The sequence below is a fragment of the Myxocyprinus asiaticus genome, chromosome 31, assembly GCF_019703515.2.
Source record: "Myxocyprinus asiaticus isolate MX2 ecotype Aquarium Trade chromosome 31, UBuf_Myxa_2, whole genome shotgun sequence".
NCBI classification, from domain to species: Eukaryota; Metazoa; Chordata; class Actinopteri; order Cypriniformes; family Catostomidae; genus Myxocyprinus; species Myxocyprinus asiaticus.
The window spans coordinates 25,671,215-25,695,717 of record NC_059374.1 but is presented as its reverse complement, the minus strand read 5'-3'; the positions used below and the strand labels follow the sequence as shown (position 1 = coordinate 25,695,717).

Below are 24,503 nucleotides of genomic sequence, written 5' to 3'. Positions count from 1 at the left end.
TTATAATAATTTACAAAAAAAAAAAAATATATCAATAAATAATAATAATAATAAAATAATAATAATAAAAAAAAAAACAGTACAGAGCTTTATTGATCTTGCGTTTCGGCGCCCTGCGGATGGTACTAAAACCTCTGAGCAATGGACTGTCTCCCTAACTTTGTTGAAAATGAATCGCTTGTGTTGTTGTTGTATCCCTCACTTATTCATCCCTGTATAATCGCTGGAGACGGCTGAAGACTTGTAGCATGAGCCAGCAAAGACTCACACATACTAATATTAATGCACATACACACGGAGATAATTGACACCATGGATATTGAAAATCTCTTGAAGTCATTTAGCCTATTAGCAACACCCTTGAGGCCACATTTGTGGTATTCAAGTAACAGGTAGGACATTTATTAATAGCTTAATATTTTAGAATATGGGTTCATTTTAATAGCTATTTTGTCTGAAAAATTATATTGTGTTTTATGGTTATCTCATTCACACTGACACAACAATAGTTTTGAAAGTGGTAGAATGTAAATGCATTGACTGGCTTATTGAATGACTTAATTGCTGGTGAAAACGGTCCATTGCGTTTTGTGTGTGTGTGTGTAATAGACATGATCCCCAGGGTGACATGGTTCTCTGATGCCCTCGTTGCGCATGCATGATGTGTACAGTATATCATCCGCCTAAACTGCAGCACCCCTTGCCAAAAATTAGTTCCCGCACCTTTGAGTAAGGGAAACACAAAATCCACCTTAAAAACTAATAAAAAGGTTACAACAACAAAACAGCAGTTTTGATGGAATATAATTTTTAATTGAAGATATGCTCTGACAATGTGGTAAATAATTACAGTAAAGTACAGTAAAGCAAAAACATGTATATAATATCATTTTGAATCATGAATATTTCAGTTTGAGCACTGTGTCAAGGAATTCATTTATGCTGCTCCACTCTGAATTCTGTGAGATTTCATAAATCAATTAAATGTTGTTTCTTAGGTTTCCAAAATGTTCCTTTTTTCCAGTTGGAGACAGTGAAACACTGAAACATACATCCATGATGCAATTCTGTTATGTGTCCTATGACCAATTGTGATGTTTTTGGCAGCTTTTGCTAATTACATTGAAATTACATTTTTTCAATACGGACAACATTAATATGGAGAACAAGTACATATTTGTTTTAGATGATCCATATCATTGATGTTGACGGACAGTATCAAATGATGAACAATGATCTATTCTATGATAGATAAACCTCATATATACATACATTTTAAGCCATATCTAATACAAATTTTATGTACATTCTTAGATATTTATAGATTAAGAATGCCTGCTGAAAGATTACAGTCAATTGTTTTTTGTTCCATCATATGTATAAAAACATACAAAAATAAACTGAAACCAAAGAAATCTGAGCCAGTATGATCAGTGAAGGATGGATGATTTACAAGAACTTGCTGTACATATATATTTTTAACTTTTGGCTTATTCAACCAAAGGCGAAATTTAGCGCAGGTAGAGACCTCTTTCCCCTCAGTCTTAGTCTGTCACTGCACACACAGGCTAGCTACAATTAAGGATAAAGTAAAGGCTTCGGGTCGATTAAATAAAGACCCACTTCACATCATTGGATACAGAACCAATTACCAGACCAGTCCCCATGCAAAACACTGACAGATGTCATTTGAAGGTTGATACTCAGCTCTTGTAATTAAAATGTCTCATTTTTATGATGTGTGGGGGAAAAATAATAATAAGCTGTAAACCATGCATACGTTTTATTGTTGAATGGTTACTTTTTGTTTTACGTCATTGTAATTTCAATGTGTTTACTTTTTCCCTGCATGCCATTCAGGTGTCAAATGTTATAATAACCATTACATTTGCTGCAAATTCATCTGAATAATCCATAAACTGAATTGTAATACTCTAGATGCCCTTTCAGGCCATAAATTATCTCTGGGTGTTGATAGGTAACAAAAGCACAACAATCAAGAAATTAAATAAATGAATAAATATGTTTAAAGAGACATCAATCAGCTAAATGACATGATTTCCCAGTTTTTAGTCATTTTTAAATTCCTTATTTAATTTGGCTAAATTACGGGTAAAAACTGTACAAGCAATTCTGCTAGGCCATGGCTATTGAAGCTCTACAAAAATAATATCATGTTGTCCACACTCTTCACTTGTGGAAGTCTTTAGAAGCAAGGCAATATTTACAGCAGATAAGAAAGGATGAGAAGGTAGGCAGGTATAAGAGCAGAGGTGGCTACACAAGATGTGAGTGGAACTGAGAAACCTTCCACAAGGCAGAGAAAGGCTTGTGGTCCTTCATGCTAAAATTAGCTTTGTTGTTTTTAAATGGAGACTTCATATTCTCTTGTATCCTACATACCAAACAAAAACACAAAAAAGTACATAAATATTTAGCATTTATATGCACATATTTATCATTTCTAAAAATGAAAGCAGTGTGCACCATTGTGAGTGAATGGGGCATGTAACAAAAATCAATGCTGGCATTAAATGTAACTCAAAAGACAGAGACGAAAGATGGAGACACCCTACACCAGTGGTTCAAACCTTCTCGGCCTTGTCCATGTGATGCTACTCCATTGATCAACTCTCCTTACAGGCTCTTTCTTTACAACAGAATCCTAGAGAGTACCTCTGGTGGCTGGTTTGAATCATAGGTCTCTGTACAAATCAAAAATACCATGCAACTTAAGTGTGAAAGTAATTAAAAAATAATAATCAGCAATGGAAACATGAAAGTTGAAAGGAATTTTCTGGGTTAAATACAAGTTAAGCTCAATCGACATAATTTGTGGCATAATATTGATTTCCACAGAAAATTATTTCGACTAGTCCCTCCTTTTCTTTAAAAAAAAAAAAAAGTCTGGGTTTCAGTGAGGCACTTACAATGGAAGTAAATGGGGACAATCCGTAAATGTTAAAATACTTGCTATTTCACAAGTAAAGACACAAGACATAAACAAGATGTAAGTAAACATGATTTTAGTATGATAAAATAAAAACTTGAAAGCTCAAATAATACATTAGTTTTAACAGAGTAATTAATGTAAGTACTTTTATAAAATTGTAAGTTTCACATTTGTCTTTAAACCCTCCAAATAAATTGGCCCCATTCACTTCCAATGTAAGTGCCTCACTGTAAATTAAAACCTTTTTTTTTTTTTAAGAAAAGGAGGGACAAGTCGAAAGTATTTTTTGTGGTAGTCAATATTATGCCACAAATACTGTCGAAGAAGCTTAACTTGTATTGAACCCGTAATATTCCTTGGAGGATTTACCAAAACTATTGAGTAATTTTTTAAGAAAAACAATGTATGATTTTGGAGGTGAAATTGTGATCTAATAAATGAACAAAGTAGATGACTATGAGTATAAAAGTATAGTTCTGAAGGCTTTTGATGTTTATGATAAATAAACAAAGAGCATGCTTATTAAAAAATGTAAATACAGCAGTCGGGTTTGTTTACGTTGCACTGACACTTAGTGTATATGCATCACCATGCCATTGTAGAAATGCGCTATTCACACCATGATGCAATAACAGGTGATTATCAAGATAAAACAAGTGATATTCAGCTGGTCATGTGATAGTACTAATGAATGTGCATCCAGCACCACATGTAGATTAAAGCAACTTTTTCTCAAAGACATATGACAAGAGTCTTCATTTTATGTGAGTGAGTGTACATAATTTAAGCATATATTAAAAAATAAATAAAATTCATTTATTCCTGTTTGAAACTTTAGCAATTAGCAAAAAGTGCTAATGCTAATTTTGCTACATGCTATTTATTTAGCTAATTGCACTTTTAAATCGAATTTCAAAACAGAAAAGGTGCTAAGCCCTACCTTTAAATCAGCGGATGTGTGGTAAAATAGACTTATAATTGTGTAAATGTAACGGTAGCCAGCTGGTAGGTAGCTGTGCAGTGTGTAAACCTCACTCCCATAAGAGGCGCACTAGCGACTGATGCTAGAGGCTGTAGCCTTTAGCGTGTTAGCGTGCCTGCCTCCCATGCTGGAGACGCTGGTTCGAATCCTACTCGGAGCGAGTTGAGCAGGACCGGTTACAGTGGTGCTATGACCCAGATGGGAGTGAGGTTTAGGGGGTTGAGTGTAATGGTAGCCAGCTGGTAAGTAGCTGTGCAGTGTGTAAACCTCACTCCCCTGGCCACAAGAGGTGCACTAGTGACTGACGCTAGAGCCTGTAGCCTTTAGCCTCCTCGTTAGCATGCCCACCTCTCATGTTGGAGACACCGGTATACACAAACACAGACTGTCTGTTCATCTGAGAGAGGTGCTCATGACTATCACTTACTGACACACTTACAGTGAGTGCACGGCTTCAGGGCTTTAGTGCAGGTGGAACAGTCACACAAAAACACATACTGTACATATGCTCTCACATGGCTGGCCACACACTTACATACAGTCAAATACAGACTGAGCCCTGGGGGCCAGAAACTGTTATCGAGCTGTTTAGTATACAAGTAGTGAGTGCTGCTGAGACTGGGTTATGAGTGCTACACTACATTAGGTCTGGAGAGATACTAGTACAGCACGTAAGAGGTGTGAATAAGCTGAGATCTGTAACACATGCTAGAACCAGCAGGCTGAGGGAAAAGACATCAATGCAGTGAGTGTAATGCTATTGACAGGAAGGGTTTCAGAAAATCTCACCTCATTGTCCTTCAGGGATGCAGAAAGAGAAGGGGGGGGGGGTGTGGGGTGAAAGTGCATTGTAAGTGATTGAGAAGTTTACATCCCTGCTGAAAAGACCAGCACTGACCAGCACCACACCAGCACTAACCAGCATAAACCAGACTAGACCTTCATGGGAATTGCATGCTGGTTAAGCTGATCTTTTTTTTTTGCAGGGATATACACTGGGGGCCAAAAGTTTGGAATAATGTACAGATTTTGCTGTTTCAGAAGGAAATTGGTACTTTAATTCACCAAAGTGGCATTCAACTGATCACAAAGTAGAGTCAGTAGATTACTGATGTAAAAAACAGCACCATCACGATTTGAAAAAAGTCATTTTTGATCAAATCTAGACAGGCCCCATTTCCAGCAGCCATCACTCCAACACCTTATCCTTGAGTAATCATGCTAAATTGCTAATTTGGTACTAGAAAGTCACTTGCCATTATATCAAACACAGCTGAAAGCTATTTGGTTCGTTAAATGTAGCTTAACATTGTCTTTGTGTTTGTTTTTGAGTTGCCACATTATGCAATAGACTGGCATGTTTTAAGGTCAATATTAGGTAAAAAATGGCAAAAAAGAAACAGCTTTCTCTAGAAACTCATAAATCAATCATTGTTTTGAAGAATGAAGGCTATACAATGCTTGCAACTGCCAAAAAACTGGAGATTTCATACAAAGGCATACAGGTGCATCTCAATAAATTAGAATGTCGTGGAAAACTTCATTTATTTCAGTAATTCAACTCAAATTGTGAAACTCGTGTATTAAATAAATTCAATGCACACAGACTGAAGTAGTTTAAGTCTTTGGTTCTTTTAATTGTAATGATTTTAGCTCACATTTAACAAAAACCCACCAATTCACTATCTCAAAAAATTAGAATATGGTGACATGCCAATCAGCTAATCAACTCAAAACACCTGCAAAGGTTTCCTGAGCCTTCAAAATGGTCTCTCAGTTTGGTTCACTAGGCTACACAATCATGGGGAAGACTGCTGATCTGACAGTTGTCCAGAAGACAATAATTGACACCCTTCACAAGGAGAGTAAGCCACAAACATCCATTGGCAAAGAAGCTGGCTGTTCACAGAGTGCTGTATCCAAGCATGTTAACAGAAAGTTGAGTGGAAGGAAAAAGTGTGGAAGAAAAAGATGAACAACAACCGAGAGAACCGCAGCCTTATGAGGATTGTCAAGCAAAATCGATTCAAGAATTTGGGTGAACTTCACAAGGAATGGACTGAGGCTGGGGTCAAGGCATCAAGAGCCACCACACACAGACGTGTCAAGGAATTTGGCTACAGTTGTCGTATTCCTCTTGTTAAGCCACTCCTGAACCACAGACAACATCAGAGGCGTCTTACCTGGGCTAAGGAGAAGAAGAACTGGACTGTTGCCCAGTGGTCCTAAGTCCTCTTTTCAGATGAGAGCAAGTTTTGTATTTCATTTGGAAACCAAGGTCCTAGAGTCTGGAGGAAGGGTGGAGAAGCTCATAGCCCAAGTTGCTTGAAGTCCAGTGTTAAGTTTCCACAGTCTGTGATGATTTGGGGTGCAATGTCATCTGCTGGTGTTGGTCCATTGTGTTTTTTGAAAACCAAAGTCACTGCACCTGTTTACCAAGAAATTTTGGAGCACTTCATGCTTCCTTCTGCTGACCAGCTTTTTAAAGATGCTGATTTCATTTTCCAGCAGGATTTGGCACCTGCCCACACTGCCAAAAGCACCAAAAGTTGGTTAAATGACCATGGTGTTGGTGTGCTTGACTGGCCAGCAAACTCACCAGACCTGAACCCCATAGAGAATCTATGGGGTATTGTCAAGAGGAAAATGAGAAACAAGAGACCAAAAAATGCAGATGAGCTGAAGGCCACTGTCAAAGAAACCTGGGCTTCCATACCACCTCGGCAGTGCCACAAACTGATCACCTCCATGCCACGCCAAATTGAGTTAGTAATTAAAGCAAAAGGAGCCCCTACCAAGTATTGAGTACATATACAGTAAATGAACATACTTTCCAGAAGGCCAACAATTCACTAAAAATGTTTTTTTTATTGGTCTTATGATGTATTCTAATTTTTTGAGATAGTGAATTGGTGGGTTTTTGTTAAATGTGAGCCAAAATCATCACAATTAAAAGAACCAAAGACTTAAACTACTTCAGTCTGTGTGCATTGAATTTATTTAATACACAAGTTTCACAATTTGAGTTGAATTACTGAAATAAATGAACTTTTCCACGACATTCTAATTTATTGAGATGCACCTGTACACTACAGTCTTCAAAGACAAAGGACAACTGGCTCTAACAAGGACAGAAAGAGATGTGGAAGGCCAGATGTACAACTAAACAAGAGGATAAGTACATCAGGGTCTCTAGTTTGAGAAATAGATGCCTCACATGTCCTCAGCTGACAGCTTCATTGAATTCTACCTGCTCAACACCAGTTTCATGTACAACAGTAAAGAGAAGACTCAGGGGTGCAGGCCTTATGAGAAGAATTGCAAAGAAAAAGCAACTTTTGAAACACAAAAAGAAAAGGTTAGAGTGGGCAAAGAAACACAGACATTGGTCAACAGATAATTGGAAAAGAGTGTTATGGACCGATGAATCGAAGTTTGAAGTTTTTGGTTCAAACAGGACAATGTGAGACGAAGGGTGAACGAAAAGCTGTTGGAGGAATGCTAAACACCATCAGTCAAGCATGGTGGAGGAAATGTAATGAGCTTTTGTGGGATCAGCTAGACTGTAAGGTACGTGAGAAGTGACCAACAAGACAGCCACATCTATGGCAAGTGCTACAGGAAGCGTGGGGTGAAATGTCACCTGAGTATCTGGACAAACTGACAGCTAGAATGCCAAGGATCTGCAAAGTTGTCATTGTTGCACATGGAGGATTTTTTGATAAGCACTCTTTGAAGTAGTTTAAGAAGTTCTGAAATGTTTTTTCTAATTGTATTAGTAATTTTTCACGTTATTAATGTCCTGACTATACAATGTGATCAGATGAATGTCACTTTGGTGAATAAAAGTACCAATTTCTTTCCATTAGAGCAAAATCTGTCCATTATTCCAAACTTTTGGACCCCAGTGTAGGTAAAAAAATATATATATATATATATAAAAAAAAAAACATAAATAATTAGTTGTTTTTAAGTTAACAGGACTGTTCACCTTTATGTTGTTACAAATCCATATTACTTTCTTTCTTCCATGAAACACAAAAGGAGATGTTTAGCAGAAGGTCCCAAGTGCTCTTTTCCATACAATAAAAGTAAATCTCATTTGCACTTCAGCTTATTCAAACTGGCATGTTACATTTGGTTATGAAATACAACAACCAATGGATTTATTTGCCACATTTGAATATTCCTAAGGTCAAAAGACATTTCCAAGCTACAGCGGAGGGCAAGACTTTCAGTTAATAACGACATCAGTTTTGGTTTGTTCCTCACTTAAATCTTTCGTGTGGCTTCAGAAGACTTAGAATATAGTGCACAAGTCATATGGACAAATTTTGTGCTACTTTTGAATATTCTGCTAAACATTTCCTTTTGTGTTACACACACACACAAAAAACTATCTATCCCTTTAAGCTGAATGTGAATACTGAACAAAGTGAAAAGATGAAACGGAGAGCCCCCCCATATAGTATAACATTAAAAGCCTCAAGATAAGTGTTTTTATATTTTTACTGTTATTATTTACCCATTTTTTTAATATTATTTTTTATTTTGCCTACTGGAACTTTTATTTTGAAGTGCCGTTCCTCTGAAGAATAGACCTTTTTCACACTCCGGGTTTTGAAGCGGAAGTGAACATTTGCAGGGTAAACTTTGACAGTGTTGAATGAGAATGAATGGGAGACCACAGCAAATATTATTTTAACTTACCCATTTGCTCGAAGAGCAAAAGAAAAAATCCACTATTACATATGAATGACTTTCCAGAAGAGGAAAAAAATAGAGAGCGGTGGATTAAGACACAGAGAAGATGCCAAATTTACTATCACTCTCTCAGCAGCTGTAATAGAAACCCCCTTGCAGCTGTGGTAATTTGCTTTTTAAAACTAATTCCAGGGTAATATAACACAAAGCATAATGTTATAAATTTACACTCAATATTTAAAAAATGTATAATATTAAAAAAATTGCAAGATTTACGCTGATAAATAAGGCAGAAACGCATCATCACAGTCTGTGAAAAAGGTCTATGGGAGAGTGAATAGAAGAGGAGAGAGCAATCACCACACCCACAAACATAAAAGTTAATGAGCCACAGTGTAGTTAAAAGAGTTCTAAAGTGGAAATTAGCCCATTTAGATTTTTTGTTTTTGATCTAGTACCTGGTTGATAAGGGCACAAGGTCAGTTGTTTATTTTATGAGTTTATATTTTTATTTTACACTTCAATTCAGTGCTTGAAGTGAAGAAGCCAGTACTCCCTTCTATCCCAACTAGAAAAAAACTGTAATTGTCAGGTGCCCGGGGACAAAAGACCCAAGAGCAGAGGAGATAAATGACAAAGTCCTTTATTAATCGAACAGAAAAAGCACTCGTGGAAGTCCGGAAAGTTCCGCAGCAGGTTGGTGTAATGTGAGCAACACCCAGGCACACAAGTTCCCCGACACGTGGACATAACATTCGAGGAGTGATGAGGTGCAAATTAGAATGAAAAACGGGTTTGATTTTGGAAACATGAAAGACGGGATGGATGCGAAGAAGGTGAGGAGATCATTTGAGATGGACCGCCATTGGACAGATAACCTCAGCGATGGAAAATGGTCCAATACATTTGGGGCCCAGCTTAAGTGAGGGGAGACGGAGTGGAATGTCCTGGGAGGACAGATAAGCCTTCTGCCCGCAGATGTAAGTCGGGGGTTTAGACCGTTTTCGGTCTGCAGACTTCTCTGGTGGCTTTCCAGGTGCGTTGGCACCTCTGTTAAAAAGCATGATCGGACGGGACCTGAGTATCGGTCTCTTGGGTGGGAAGCAGGGGGGGCTGGTAACTGAGGCTACACTGGAAGGGTGACAACCCCGTAGATGATGACGGCAACGAGTTGAGCATACTCTATCCAAGCTCAATCTTAAATATATATGCCATATATCGCAGGGTCTTTTCCAGTTGTTGGTTGGCTCGTTCCACTTGCCCATTAGTCTGGGGATGAAACCCAGAGGACAAACTCACTGTAGCCCCCAGCTGTCGGCAGAACTCTGCCCAAAAACGTGACACAAACTAGGGGCCTCTGTCAGAAATCACGTTCACCGGGAGGCCATGAATATGGAAGATGTGATTAATGACCGCTACCACTGTCTCCCTCACTGAGGGTAATTTGGAGAGGGGAATGAAATGAGGCACCTTCGAGAACCTGTCCACTACAGTCATAATGAATGTGTTGTCATGGGAGGGGGGGAGACAGTAACAAAATCCATGGCTATGTGCGACCAGGGTCTCGAAGGGACTGACAGTGGTTGGAGGAGACCGGCCGGGGGGTTACAGGAGGTCTTATTAGTCCCACAAACTGGGCAAGCGGCAACGAACTGGCGAACGTCCCACGCAAGCGATGGCCACCAAAAACACTGTCTAATGTGCATTTGAGTATGAGCAGCCCCTCGGTGACAGGCAATGTTGGATGAGTGACCCCACTGAAGAACGTACGTTCAAACTGATCACGGAACGAACAGCTTACCCACTGGGCATGTGGCAGGAGACGCAGTGTTACGTAGCACAGTGCAGACTTTAGCCTCCACCTCCCAGGACACCATGTCCACCACTTGAGGAGCGGGGAGGATGGTATCCGCTGGAGTGGTGGAGGTCTCGATTTCAAAACATCGAGAAAGGGAATCGGGTTTGATGTTCTTTGAGCTCGGACGATACGAGAGCGTGAAATCAAAACTCATGAAAAAAAATGGCCAGCGAGCCTGCCTAGAGTTAAGACGTTTGGCACTATGGATGTACTCTAGGTTCTTGTGATTGGTCCAAACCATGAAAGGTATCCCCAAACCCTCTAACCAATGATGCCACTCACCCAAGGCCAACCGGACAGCCAGTAATTCCCGGTTACTGACATCATAATTCCATTCAGCGGGAGTTAAGCGGTGCAAAAAGAATGCAGAAGAATGCACCTTTCCATCTGAGGGAGATGGAGAGAGAACAGCACCAACCTCCACCTCCGATGCTTCCACCTCCACAATGAACTGTAAAGCAGGGTTGGGGGAATTTAAAATGGGTGCGGTGGAAAAACGCTCTTTGAGTTTTGCAAATGCGAATTCAGCCTGTGGAGACCAACAAAATTCAGTGCGCATGGAGGTGAGACCTGTCAGGGGTGCGGCGAGTTGACTATTATTTCTAATAAATCTACAGTAAAAGTTAGTGAACCCCAGAAACCTCTGGAAAGCCTTGCAAGAATCAGGGGTTGGCCACTCAGCGATGGCCTTAACCTTAGCCAGGTTCATACACACTCCCTCAGATGAAACGATGAACTCCAAGAACGGAACTGACTGCACATGAAACGCACACTTCTCTGCCTTGACAAACAGCTGATTCTCTAGCAGTCGCTGAAGAAGCTGCCTGATGTGCCGCACATGGTCTTGCATATTCTGGGAGAAAATCAGAATATCGTCGAGGTAAACGAAAACAAAACGATCAACCATGTCTCGAAGCACGTCATTCATGAGCCCCTGGAAGACAGCGGGGGCGTTGACCAATCCGAAAGGCATGACCAAGTATTTGAAGTGCCCCCTATGAGTGTTAAATGCCATCTTCCATTCATCCCCCTTCCTAATACAGACCAGATGGTAAGCGTTCCGTAAGTCCAACTTCGTAAAGATGGACGCCCATTGCAAGAGGTCGAAAGCTGAGGACATCAACGGCAGAGGGTAACGGTTCTTAACCGTGATGTCATTCAGCTCTCGATAATCTATGCAGGGCGATGAAGAGGGAGGGTCGAGGCATGGGATCGGCTAAACACCGCCCTCAAGTCGTGATATTCCAGTGGGACCACTGACACATCTGCCGGCTCATCCTGCAACGAAAAACAAGACTGGACATGGGAGACAGCAGAGTTAAGACAATGAGAAGAACAGAAAGAGCTCCAAGACAAAACAGAGTTGGTTGCCCAATCTATGTGAGGGTTATGTGTTACCAAACATGGGTGCCCCAGCACAACCGGGGTAGCTGGAGACCAGATGAGCAGAATGATTCCTGGAGACCATGGTGACAAGATTAGTGGCATGTATGATGATTGACAAGGGTCTATGATGGGTTCCTCCAGTCGGAATCTGGGAAGCCGCCACCTTGAAGCCAAATCCGTGTCGATAAAATTCCCCTAGGTGCCGGAATCCACCAAAGCAGAGATCACATGACTGTTAGTACCACTCTGTAACCGGACCGGGAAAAGAGTGCAAAGTCCAGGGGCTTTGTCCAGGGGAGTTGCGCTCGCCAGTAACCTCCTAACTACAGACGAGCGGGGTCTTTTAACGAACAGGTAGCAGAGAGATGGCCAGCTTGGCCACAAGTGAAACGTAAACCCTTGAGGAGCCGTCGCTGCTTCTCCCTACGCGACACTGGGAGTCTGCCCACCTGCATGGGTTCGCAAAATCCACAACAGATCGGTTCCTCTGGGAAAGTCCAGATAAAATTCTCCCTACCTCCCGGCCTTGAGCAGTGTGGTTGAAAACCCCACGAAGCTCCGTAGAAAAAGCCTCATAGGATGAGCAGCATGCATGAAAGTTGTCCCACATAGTCGTTCCCCATTCTCCAGCCTTCCTGGAAAGGAGCATGATAACATAGGCAACCTTCATGGTGTCGGAAGTGAAAGTAGAGGGCTGCATGGAGAAAAACAGAGAACATCGAATAAAAAATCCCTTACAGATCCCTCACCTGCGTATGGAGCTGGGGGAAGAATTTGCACATTAGACCTGCTCGCAGAGGCATGGGAAACAGTCGAAGGGGGAGGAGGTATATCCTGCGCCAGACTAGGATCAGGAGGGAGGCGGAGTTGCTGGACCAGCGCCATAAGCTCAGTGAGCTGCAACGCCATCATCTCCATGGCACGGTTAGATGCAGATATCTGGTCTTGGTGTCAACCAAACAGAGCCCTTTGCTGAGACAGGGCGGAACGAATAGTGGTCTCCTCCACTGGGTCCATAGCTGGCTGGTTTATTCTGTCAGGTGTGCTGGGACAAAAGACCCAAGAACAGAGGAACTAAATGACAAAGTCCTTTATTAATTGAACAGAAAAAGCGCTCCAGCGCCAGCTCGTTCGAGCTCAAATAATGAAGCCACAGAGGGCGAGGAGAGTGTGTTCGTCAGTTCGTGTTATGTCGTGGAAGTCCGGAAAGATCCAAAGCAGGTTGGTGTGATGCGAGCAACGCCCTGGCACACAAGTTCTCTGACACACGGGCAGATCATTCGAGGAATCCTCCTCGAGAGCAACCAACAGGGCAATGGTGATTTGTGGGGTAAACACCACCTTGAGAACTGCGCAACCAACTGCACACTAGACAAGAGACAAACGTGAGTGGTACAGCAAACAATAAACCAGCAAATGTACAGGGAAAACACAAGGAATGAAATGAGAAGGACAGGTGGAGTGTGTGAGAAAACCATTACCGTAATCAGCGTCTCCCCAGGAGCGATCAGCATTCCCATGGAAACGCCGATTACACTCACTGACTCCACCTGTGACACACAAGTGAGAGAGAAAAACAACAGAATGAACCGGCAAATGCAGGAGCCTTGACAGTAATGCTGTAAACTTCTGCATATTTAATCATCTTATTCTGGCCAAGAACCATTCATTCATTCAGATATGAAATGTCAGACTTCTTTCCCATGTGATGTTTGGGGGAGTGTATAACATCGATGTGTGCATCATAAGTATTTTCTTTTAAACATGCAGGGATATCTAGTTTACTTAAAACTATCTGCCTCAAACAAAGTTTTTAAAAATCTTTAAAAGATGCGATGCCACATTGCCATGAACCTTGTAAACTTTTGCAGGTTCTTTATCATAATCATGTGTTGAAGTTACAATTAAATTAATACAAATCAGTTTTTTAATTTGCATAAAGTTGTGTCTTCATATAGCCTGTTTTTATTTCCTTTCATAATGTAATGCATTCAGTCTTATTTCATAGTATGTCTCTTAAGAAAATATGTTAAGTTATATTTAAAGCACTGTTTCATTAATTGAATTGTCTTTGTCAGTCCCAAAATATGGCTAAATTGAGTAGCATACACAAAACTGAAATCCATGCACATTCTTTATGTGTAGGCCTATGATAAGATTAAAGAAGTTATTGAAGATATTTCTTATTGTCTCAAAATAAAACAATAGCCTACTTGATAGTATTTTGTCACACCAGTCTTAAACTCCAAAATTCCACAAAATTCCGAAGAACTACCGTGTTTATATTAGCAGTGTCCATAACATTTATGCAGTTTAAAGAGACACTACATATATAAAAATATTATACTGAAAAAAAAAAAAGAAAAAAAGAAAATGCTATTTGGAGTTTTCTGTGTTTTGCAGTATTAACATTTAATAACATTTAATCAATTATTTAGATAAGTAACATTTGACTATTAAAAAAATCTGAAAATGTACATATCTTATTATTATTATTATTAATATCAGGGATGTTGAGTTATGCTTCATGCCACCCTTGAATGAGTCTGAGCCTCACATGGGCCACCCCAATCAAAAAAGTCTGGACACGCCACTGAGACTTTCTAATAATGGGGTTAAATATCTTAACTCCTCTTTCATGTTCTGATAATAATGAAGTGACGATATGATGAGGGCGTGGCTCTGTCTGCGCCAGAATGGCACTTTACAGCTTATTTGATAACAAAAATAAACCCACCACAATACAGTAACACAGATAGCGTGCAAAGTGCAGATATGCACCCATAAGACTAAACACCTGAGTAGCTCTCAGTCCTGCCATGGAAATCACCACAAATAGATGTGGTATATTTAAATAAGATTCTATTACTACTGATGAGGAGGATGTGGGTAAATGTGTGGGAATTCTCTGACAGCCTGTTGGAAAGCAAATGCTTTACTTACTCCAGTCTCATAAATGGGGTTTTCAAAAGCTGACTCTCCTCTAATGTGGTCATATTGTGGCGATGTGGACATGGACAGGCGTAGTGATTTCCCCTGCACCCTGAAAAGAGATATGCAACAACAATTTAAGTTTGTTGCCCTGGTCTAAACTAGAGGAGAGAGATTTGAACTAAATTATATCTAGAATTGTTTTTGATGTCAGTGGCCACATACATTTTTGGACACCTAAAGGGATAGTTCACCCAAAAATGAAAATTCTCTCATCATTTACTCACCCTCATGACATCCCAGATGTGTATGAATTTCTTTCTTCTGCTGAACACAAACAAAGATTTTTAGAAGAATGTTTCAGCTCTGTAGGTCCATATAATGCAAGTAAATTGTAGCCAGAACTTTGAAGCTCAAAAAGCAGCATAAAAATAATCCATATGACTCCAGTGGTTAAATCCATATCTTCAGAAGTGATATGATAGGTGTGTTTTTTTTTTTTACTATAAATCTCCCCTTTTACTTTCACATTCTTCTTCTTTTGTTTTTGGCGATTCACATTCTTTGTGCATTTTGCCACCTACTGGACATGGAGGAGAATTTATTGTCAAAAAGGACCAAAATATTGATCTGTTTCTCACCCACACTTATCATATTGCTTATATATTTTTCTAAAAATCTTTCTTTGTATTCAGCAGAAGAAAGAAAGTCATACACATCTGGGATGGCATGAGGGTGAGTAAATAATGAGAACATTTTCATTTTGGGTGAACTATCCCTTAAGCCACACTTTAAAATATAGGAATTTCATTGCATTAGATCAGGGGTGTCAAACTTATTTTAGTTGAGGGCCAGATTGGACTAGTGTCACTCTATGAGGGCCGAACTGTTAATACATGTGTATATACTGTACACACACACACACACACACACACACACACACACACACACACACACACACACACACACACACACACTATATATATATATATATATATATATATATATATATATATATATATATAAATAAAGAGAGAGAGAGAGAGAGAGAGAGAGAGAGAGAGAGAGAGAATCATATACTAAAATTATAAAACCATTTATTACAAGAATTGTTTTTATTACAAGTTTCATTGAGTTAATTCAGTGAATGATTCGTTAGACTGATTCAAACCAATAACTTGTGAGTTGGCGAGTCATTTGGAGAAATTAATTGAAAGTTCCAGCTCATAAGATTCACAATGCAATAGAAAGGCGTGCCATTTTAGCGTTTTTTCACTGCCTCATTCTAACTGCAAAATCAAAATTTGGGTAAAATATAATTGCTTAGCTGTAACGCTGGAGATTCAGCGGTGGGGAAAATCGGATCTGCGGAACAGGAAACACTGTAAGTCCAGAATAAGCAATATGTTACTTTAATTATTCTTGGGGTAATATAAAAGGGAGAACATGGAATTTATTCATTTCATTAACTGGAGGTTAAATAAATTAGTTATCAAGCAACAATAGTGACAGAAAAAGAGAACCGCTCACTGCTCTGGGCTGGATAGATTAAGCAAATCATCTAAAGTCAAACATTAATGCAAAGAAACTGTTTGTAGGCTACTTTAAATAAAGGCTACCCTTGATATTTATCCTTTATCCCTGATATATATGGGTCCACGTTGTCATTATTGCCGTGAGAGACTTGCACAAAATTCACAGTTGGATGGTTTGTCATGGGACTGTTGTGAAGACATGAGGGGCATTACCTGATATGTGTGAATCCGTGACCGCTGAATGTCGTGTTTAATTAAAAGAAATTCCACCAATGATGCAAGTTATAACAACCATGCAACACCGCAAATTAAAATGTTTATCTGCCCTGCTGTAGCTAAAAAAGATCATCATATTGATGTAATAGGATAAATCAACGTGAATGTTTTTTAGTATGTTTTAGTCAACATTTTGTTGACTAATGATATTCATAGATTTTAAAGTGTGGCTTAAAACTCCAAATACTTTTTGGGGCCACTATTTCAACTTACCTTGAAAAGTAGAAATATATTGACATGATGATAATCATGATTATGGCCACTGGGATAAAAATGGAAACAGCCACACTGGCTCCCTCCATACTGAAGTCTGCACTGGCCACTAAAAAGGAACAAAGTATGTACATTAATGTATTTAAGTTGAATATCTGCGATATATACAATATATATATATATATATATGTATATACAAGATGCAAGGACAACTTTTTACCATCTAGCCTGTGTTCATCTATGTACTCCAGTGTTACAGCTGGGAGAGAAGGGAGAGCTTTTAACACATGAGAAAAAGTTGCATGTCATACCAATTATTCAAAACAAACACTACCTACCCTGAAGTGAAACAACATATGAATAACTAAACATCCACTAGAAACAGGAAAAGTGCCTTATGAATGATATACAGTACTATGCAGATCACATCAAACACCATGAACATTACAAAACATTGGAAGAATGTACCTTTGCACATTGGGGGTGGGTGGCTCCATTTGGAAGGGTGCCCGGGGACACAACGGAGAACAGGTTCACCTTGGAGCTCATACCCGCTCAGACAGGAGAAGTGCAGAGTCTCTCCTGCCTGATACACAAGCTTCTCTGAGCTCTGGATGCTATAGGCGGGAGTCCCAGGATTCCTGCACGGCTCCAATGTGTCAGCTATATAACATATACCACGAATACACAGATTTTTTGAGAAATGTGGATTAGTCATATAAATACTGCTATTTCTGAGAATAACATGAGATATTATAAGTCACTTTTAATAAAATAAAATAAAATTTTAAACAATTGATTTAAACAATTTTTAAAAAACTTTTAAGCCTGCAAGAAATAAAATAATGATCATAATATTATTAACTACAGTCTTGACCAACACAAAATTGGTTTTGTTTAAAAGCTTAGAAGCTGTAGGCATTATGACCAAAAATGAACAAGTACTTTGAAATTTGGAGACAAATCAGAAGTGTTCCTTTTTGATAATTTATTAATAATTTTTGCACTGTACATATTATTGTAATAAGTAAAAACTTCAATCTCATCAAATAGCCATGTGTCATATGTTGTTTTAAAGCTCTCAAGGAGTAGAATACATCCAGTCTATTGTTTTACTCACAGACAAAAATATAGCGAGTAATAGCTAAGTATATGCATTTAACATTTCACGAAAAATAAACAGAACATAAAATAACACATACCATTACTTAGAGGAGGCGATTATCTTAAAACAAGCCCACACACAAGGTAATCGGATGCATAGATCATTAGATAACTGACACGAAGGACAATGTGCACAGTTCACACAGCATCTGGCATCTTGCAATCTGGCTGAAAACACTAGCTCACCTGGATCAGATGATGCATCATGGAACGCTAAACTGGGCTCAGAACGGTGCAAAAAATTCATCCATATTTGGGCAGAGAGACATATGATTGGTGACTGTTACAAATGGCCACCAGGAGATAGTGCCAAGTACTTAATGACACAAATGGCACAGAATGAAACTCATTCTGTGAAATCTCATTACTAAAAGCATGTCTGTATGCTATGCAAACCTTTAGTCATTGTTGTGTTTGCATGTGTAATTAGTTCTTATGTACAATTATGACGTTTATGATGTTTTTGGACACTAGGATAAATTATTTTTGTAATGCTATAACTTTTGATTGCTTTGTCATTTTAACAAAAATTTTACTCACAGTTGACATGATTTGAAACAAAACAAAAGCAGTTTTTCGGAGCCACCTTATTTACACCCTAAGGTATATAATGTCAAATCAGAAAAATAAGAAAAATCTTAATTTTTGGTTCATGTTGTTTTTTCAACAGTTTCTTTTTTCAGAGTCTCAGAATGTATCACAATCTATATCAGGGTTCGGCAACCTATGGCTCCAATACTGGCATGCGGAGGGGTAATCACTGGCACGCCAGCAACGGCGAGAGAGGAGTAGACTATTTTATTTATATCAATTCGCACCTGCATTCCAATCCACATGTTGATGTAATCCTTCCTCATGATCAAATCAAATCAAATCACTTTTATTGTCACACAGCCATATATACAAGTGCAATAGTGTGTGAAATTCTTGGGTGCAGTTCCGATCAACATAGCAGTCGTGACAGTGATGAGACATATACCAATTTACAATAACATCAAATTAACACAGCACAATTTAAAGTCTAATATACACATAATTACACACAACAATATACAAATAATAACATACACTGTACAGTATACAATACACACAATATAGATACACATTATTCAATTAAAAAAAAAAGTATATATAGTATATATAGAATGTACAGTAGGTTGTATTGTACTGTATTGACATTCAGGCTGTCGGTTGATAGTAAGTTGTTAAGAGAGAATATAATATAATAATAATATAATTTATGACAGTCCGGTGTGAGATATAAGAGTAAGAGTAATAAAGTGCAGTGCTGATGTATTTTGATCATGGGAGATCAAGAGTTCAAAAGTCTCATTGCTTGGGGGAAGAAGCTATCATGGAGTCGGCTGGTGCGGGTCCTGATGCTGCGATACCGCCTGCCTGATGGTAGCAATGAGAACAGCCCATGGCTCGGGTGGCTGGAGTCTCCGATGATCCTCCGAGCTTTTTTCACACACCGCCTGGTATATATTTCCTGGAGGGAGGGAAGCTCACCTCCGATGATGTGTCTGGCAGTTCACACCACCCTTTGCAGTGCTTTGCGGTTGTGGGCGGTGCTATTGCCGTACCAGGTGGAGATGCAGCCAGTCAGGATGCTCTCTACAGCGCAGGTGTAGAACCGTGTGAGGATGTGGGTTTCATTCCAAACTTCCTCAGCCGTCTCAGGAAGAAGAGGCACTGATGAGCCTTCTTCACAACGACTTCAGTGTGGATGGACCATGTGAGTTCCTCAGTGATGTGGACACCCAGGAACTTGAAGCTGCTGACTCTCTCCACTGGTGCTCCATTGATGGTGATGGGACTGTGTTCTCTATCTCTTCTCCTGAAGTCTTACTGATGTTGAGGGAGAGGTTGTGCTCCTGACACCAGTGTGTCAGAGTATGCACCTCCTCTCTGTAGGCTGTTTCATCATTGTCAGTGATCAGACCTACCACCGTCGTGTCATCAGCAAACTTAATGATGGCATTGGAGCTACGTGTTGCCACACAGACATGTGTGTACAAGGAATACAAGAGTGGGCTGAGAACACAGCCCTGCGGGGCTCCAGTGTTGAGGGTCAGTGATGAGGAGATGTTGCTGCCTATTCTAACCACCTGGCGTCTGCTTGACAGGAAGTCCAGGATCCAGCTGCACAGCGAGCTGTTTAATCCCAGAGCCCGGAGTTTCTCATCTAGCTTGGAGGGCATTATGGTGTTGAATGCTGAGCTGTAGTCTACAAACAGCATTCTCACATAAGTGTTCTTTTTTTCCAGGTGGGAGAGAGCAGTGTGTATTGTAGATGCAATGGTATCATCAGTGGAGCAGTTGTTGCGGTAAGCAAACTGCAATGGGTCAAGAGAGAGAGGCAACACAGAGCAGATGTAATCTCTGATTAGTCTCTCAAAGCATTTTCTGATGATGGGGGTCAGAGCAACAGGACACCAGTCATTTAAGCAAGTTATTTTTGATTGCTTTGGAACAGGCACAATGGTGGATGTTTTAAAGCATGTGGGGACTACAGACAAAGAGAGGGAAAGGTTGAAAATGTCTGTAAAAACACCAGCCAGTTGGTTCGCGCACGCTCTGATGACACGGCCTGGAATGCCGTCTGGGCCCGCGGCTTTGCAGATATTCACCCGTCGGAAGGATCGGGTTACATCCGCTACAGAGACGGAGAGTGAACTAACCTCTGTAGCTTCGGCCGCAAGAGCTCTCTCCGTGAGGGCGGTGTTATTTCCCTCAAAATGAGCATAAAAAGTATTTAGCTCATCCAGGAGAGAGGCAGCGGTGTTCATGGCGGAGTTTTTAATCCCTTTAAAGTCCGTGATGATGTTAATTCCCTGCCACATGCTTCTAGAGTTGGTGGTGTTAAACTGTCCTTCAGTCTTGCTCCTGTACTGGCGTTTTGCTGTTCTGCTTTTCGGAGGGCATAACTGGCTTGTTTATGCTCCTCCGCATTCCCGGAATTGAAAGCGGAGGTCCGCACATTAAGTACCGTGCGAACATCGCTATTTATCCATGGCTTCTGGTTCGGATAGATCCGTATTGTTCTGGTCGGAACGACATCCTCCACGCACTTTTTGATGAAACACATTACGCTATCAGCGTAAAGCTCGATGCCGTCATCAGAGGCGGACTGGAACATCTCCCAGTCCATGTTATCAAAACAGTCCTGTAGCATAGAGTCTGATTGGTCTGACCAGCACTGGATCGTTCTGAGGGTGGGTGCTTCCTGTTTCAGTTTCTGCCTGTAAGCGGGCAGAAGCAGAATGGAAGAGTAGTCCGATTTGCCAAATGGTGGGCGGGGGAGGGATTTGTAGCCATCCCGGAAGGGAGAGTAGCAATGGTCCAAAACCCGGTCCCCTCGTGTGTTGAAACTAATGTGCTGGTGGTATTTTGGTGCGACTGATTTGAAACTGGCTTTATTAAAGTCCCCGGTCACAATGAACATGACCTCAGGGTGCGTGGTTTCCTGCTTGCTTATAATCCCATACAGTTCCTTGAGTGCCCGGTCTGTGTCGGCTTGTGGCGGGATGTACACAGCTGTGATAATGACCGCTGTGAATTCCCTCGGTAGCCAGAATGGTCGACACAGAAGCATGAGAAATTCCAGATCAGGAGAGCAGAAAGACTTGATAGAATGAACGTTCCTCTGATCACACCAGGATTTGTTGATCATAAAACATACACCACCACCTCTGCTTTTACCTGAGAGGTCTTTCGCTCTGTCCACTCAGTGCACGGAGAACCCTACGGGTTCAATGGCTGAGTCTGGAATCTCCGCAGACATCCAAGTTTCCGTAAGGCAGATAATGCAGCAGTCCCTCGTCTCTCGTTGGAAAGAGATTCGTGCTTTCAGCTCGCAGAGCTTGTTATCCAGAGACTGAACATTTGCCAGTAGAATACTGGGTAGCGGGGGTCGATTTGCGCAACGTCTTACTCTGATGAGAACGCCGGCTCTGTTTCCCCTTTTCCTTTTGCGTTTCTGCGTCCGGACTGCCCAGACAAAGGGCTCTGCTTGCGTGTTTGTAAACAGCGGGTCGGCATAGAGGAATTTGAAGTCCGGTTTACGGTGTGAAATTGCTGAACCAATGTCCAAAAGTGTTTGTCTGTCGTAGACAATAAGGCAGACAACATCCAAGACAAAAAAACATAAGACCTGTGAACAAAACAAACAAAACACTACCATGTTGTGTCAGAGCTCGCAACGCAGCAGCCATACTCGGCGCAATCTTGAGTCCAAAAAAGATCACGCAGCGTGTTTTCATGAGCTGAATGGGAGACTAAACAAAAAGTTAAAATGTGGTGAGTCTGCAGTATACCCAACAGACTCGTGCAGCTTGTGAAAGCAATTCACGCATCACGAGCCGGCAGAGCTTCACTTCCGGTTAATCGCGCAAGTAAATGCGCCCGCTTTGCTGCGGTCAGGCTTGCTTTCAGAACAACACGTGATGTAATAAGGAAAACACTACTATTAATCCTTGAGATTTCCAACCCAGCATACAGGTACACACCCTCCTTAAACCATGGTCACACTCAGAATTACATTAAACGATAAAAGAGAAAACATAAACCCACATCGTGGGGTTCAAAAATCTGAGTCTATTCAAAATCTAAATTAAACCTGGAAATAAAGTTATTAGTTGATCGGCTTGTGATGCGCGAATGGCTTGCATGCACAGCGTGAGTCTCGTCGCACTTTAATAGTGTTTAACCTCCCATTCAGCTGATGAAACACGCAGATCACGTAGATCATGAGGAAGGATTACATCAAGATGTAGATTGGTAACATAAATAAAATAGCCTGCTACTCTCTTGCTGTTGCTTGCGTGCTATGATTACCCCTCTGTGTGATTTTGAAAAATATACATTCATAATATAAGAAATATTTAAGATTCCACACAATTTTAGTGATCAGTAATCAAATAAGAAAATTTGTGACATTAACTGTGTTAACTCATTTTGTACAAAAGGACAGGTTTTCTTTCATTAAAGAACTTTCAAAAGATGCTTTGAGAAAATTCACATGCAGGATCATGATTATATCATAATCATCGGGTTTTGCACAAATTTTCACTTAAACTGCTGATAATATAATTTGAAATGAAAATAAACTATTAAATGAGAAAAATGCAAAATAGAAACATTTTCTCAAGTTGGGGGGGCGTTGGCACAGACATTGACCAGGAAAATAAAAAATGGCACTACATATCAAAAAGGTTGCCGACCCCTGATTTATATAATTAAAACATTGGAAAATGTTTCTTTATAATGATACCAAACACTTGACCCCTCTTATTTTTTTTTTGCCGAGTTATAAACCTTTAATTTTGGGCATGCCACTGAAACAGGAAATCTTTTAAAACACTCTTAGTGCCTAAAGGGTTAAACAAACTTCTAACCCCATGTATGAGCAAAAGTGATGGTGGTAATGTTATTAACCTTTGTATGTGTGTGTCTGTGTGCGGCTGTAGATGTGTGTGTAATTATTTGTGAATAAAATCACAAATGTACTCACGAATGCATTTGGGCAGTTTCTCGCTCCATTTCGGGCCAGTGGAGTCACGGTGGTAGCAGGAGAGGAGGCTGTTACCTGACAGCAAGTAGCCTTTGTTGCAGATGTACTGCACAGTGGAGCCCACGATGAGACGTGGCCCTGACATCACCCTGCGACTGTGCTCCACTGTGCCTGGGTCTAGGCATGACAGAACTGAACAAGCATAAACAAATATCACGCAGGTTATTGTTTATCTTGAAAATATATTGAAGTTCATATAATTTGTCATGTTTGGACTGGTCTCTAGTCTATGAGGTTTATACAGTTTGATTGTATGCTAACATGGGGCATTAAAGGTGCACTCAGTAATTTGTTCCCCATTAAAAAGGTTTTACTCCTATAGAAATGATTTGTACTTTTGAAACATATGTATATAATTGTGATAACTCACATGAGATGAAGAATCCAGTCATATTAGTAACCTTATAAAAGCTGTTTATTCTAAATGGAGGGGGTCTCCTCATGGTAGTTGCCATGTTGGGATCACATGACCAGCTGAATACTACTCGCTTAATCTCAATAACTGTCCTGTTAGTGGACACTTTCACTCATGAATTAAATTAATCATGGCTGACTGTGAATAGTGATTTTCTACAATGGCAACTTTAACTGAAAACTATTGCGACTGAATGATACTGCATCCATGCCACTAGGTGTCACTGTAAGTCCAAGAGGACATGAACAAAAACTTAGTGAGTACACCTTTAATCATTAATAAATATAATAAATAAATAAATAAATGCCTTTAAGTTGTCTTAAAAAAGGTAAAGATATAGGGGAGACCAGGGCAAGTTGTTGCATGGGAAAGTTGTCACAAGGGCTATATCTCAGTAACTATATGTTTTCGATGAAAAAGACCAATTACACAAATGTTTGTTTTATAGTAGTGGTTTTTTATGTTGGTTTTAAACACCTGGTTCCAAAACAAGTGAACAGGCTCAAGTTAA

The 24,503-nt window shown here is 40.1% G+C and overlaps 1 protein-coding gene across 1 annotated transcript in view; it reads right to left on the bottom strand.

Annotated features, from left to right (window-relative positions):
- Positions 1-793: 793 nt before the first annotated feature.
- The window catches only part of sez6b (seizure related 6 homolog b), a 315,312-nt gene continuing 291,602 nt past the window's right edge, over positions 794-24,503 (bottom strand). Inside the window, exons 12-19 of the mRNA XM_051665921.1 lie at positions 23,518-23,709; positions 17,307-17,501; positions 17,059-17,097; positions 16,839-16,947; positions 14,827-14,926; positions 13,365-13,433; positions 2,592-2,705; positions 794-2,395 (exon numbers count right to left, since the gene is read on the bottom strand). Coding sequence (XP_051521881.1) covers positions 2,628-2,705; positions 13,365-13,433; positions 14,827-14,926; positions 16,839-16,947; positions 17,059-17,097; positions 17,307-17,501; positions 23,518-23,709 — 782 coding nt within the window. The 3' untranslated portion in view covers positions 794-2,395; positions 2,592-2,627. The remainder of the gene's footprint in view (positions 2,396-2,591; positions 2,706-13,364; positions 13,434-14,826; positions 14,927-16,838; positions 16,948-17,058; positions 17,098-17,306; positions 17,502-23,517; positions 23,710-24,503) is intronic.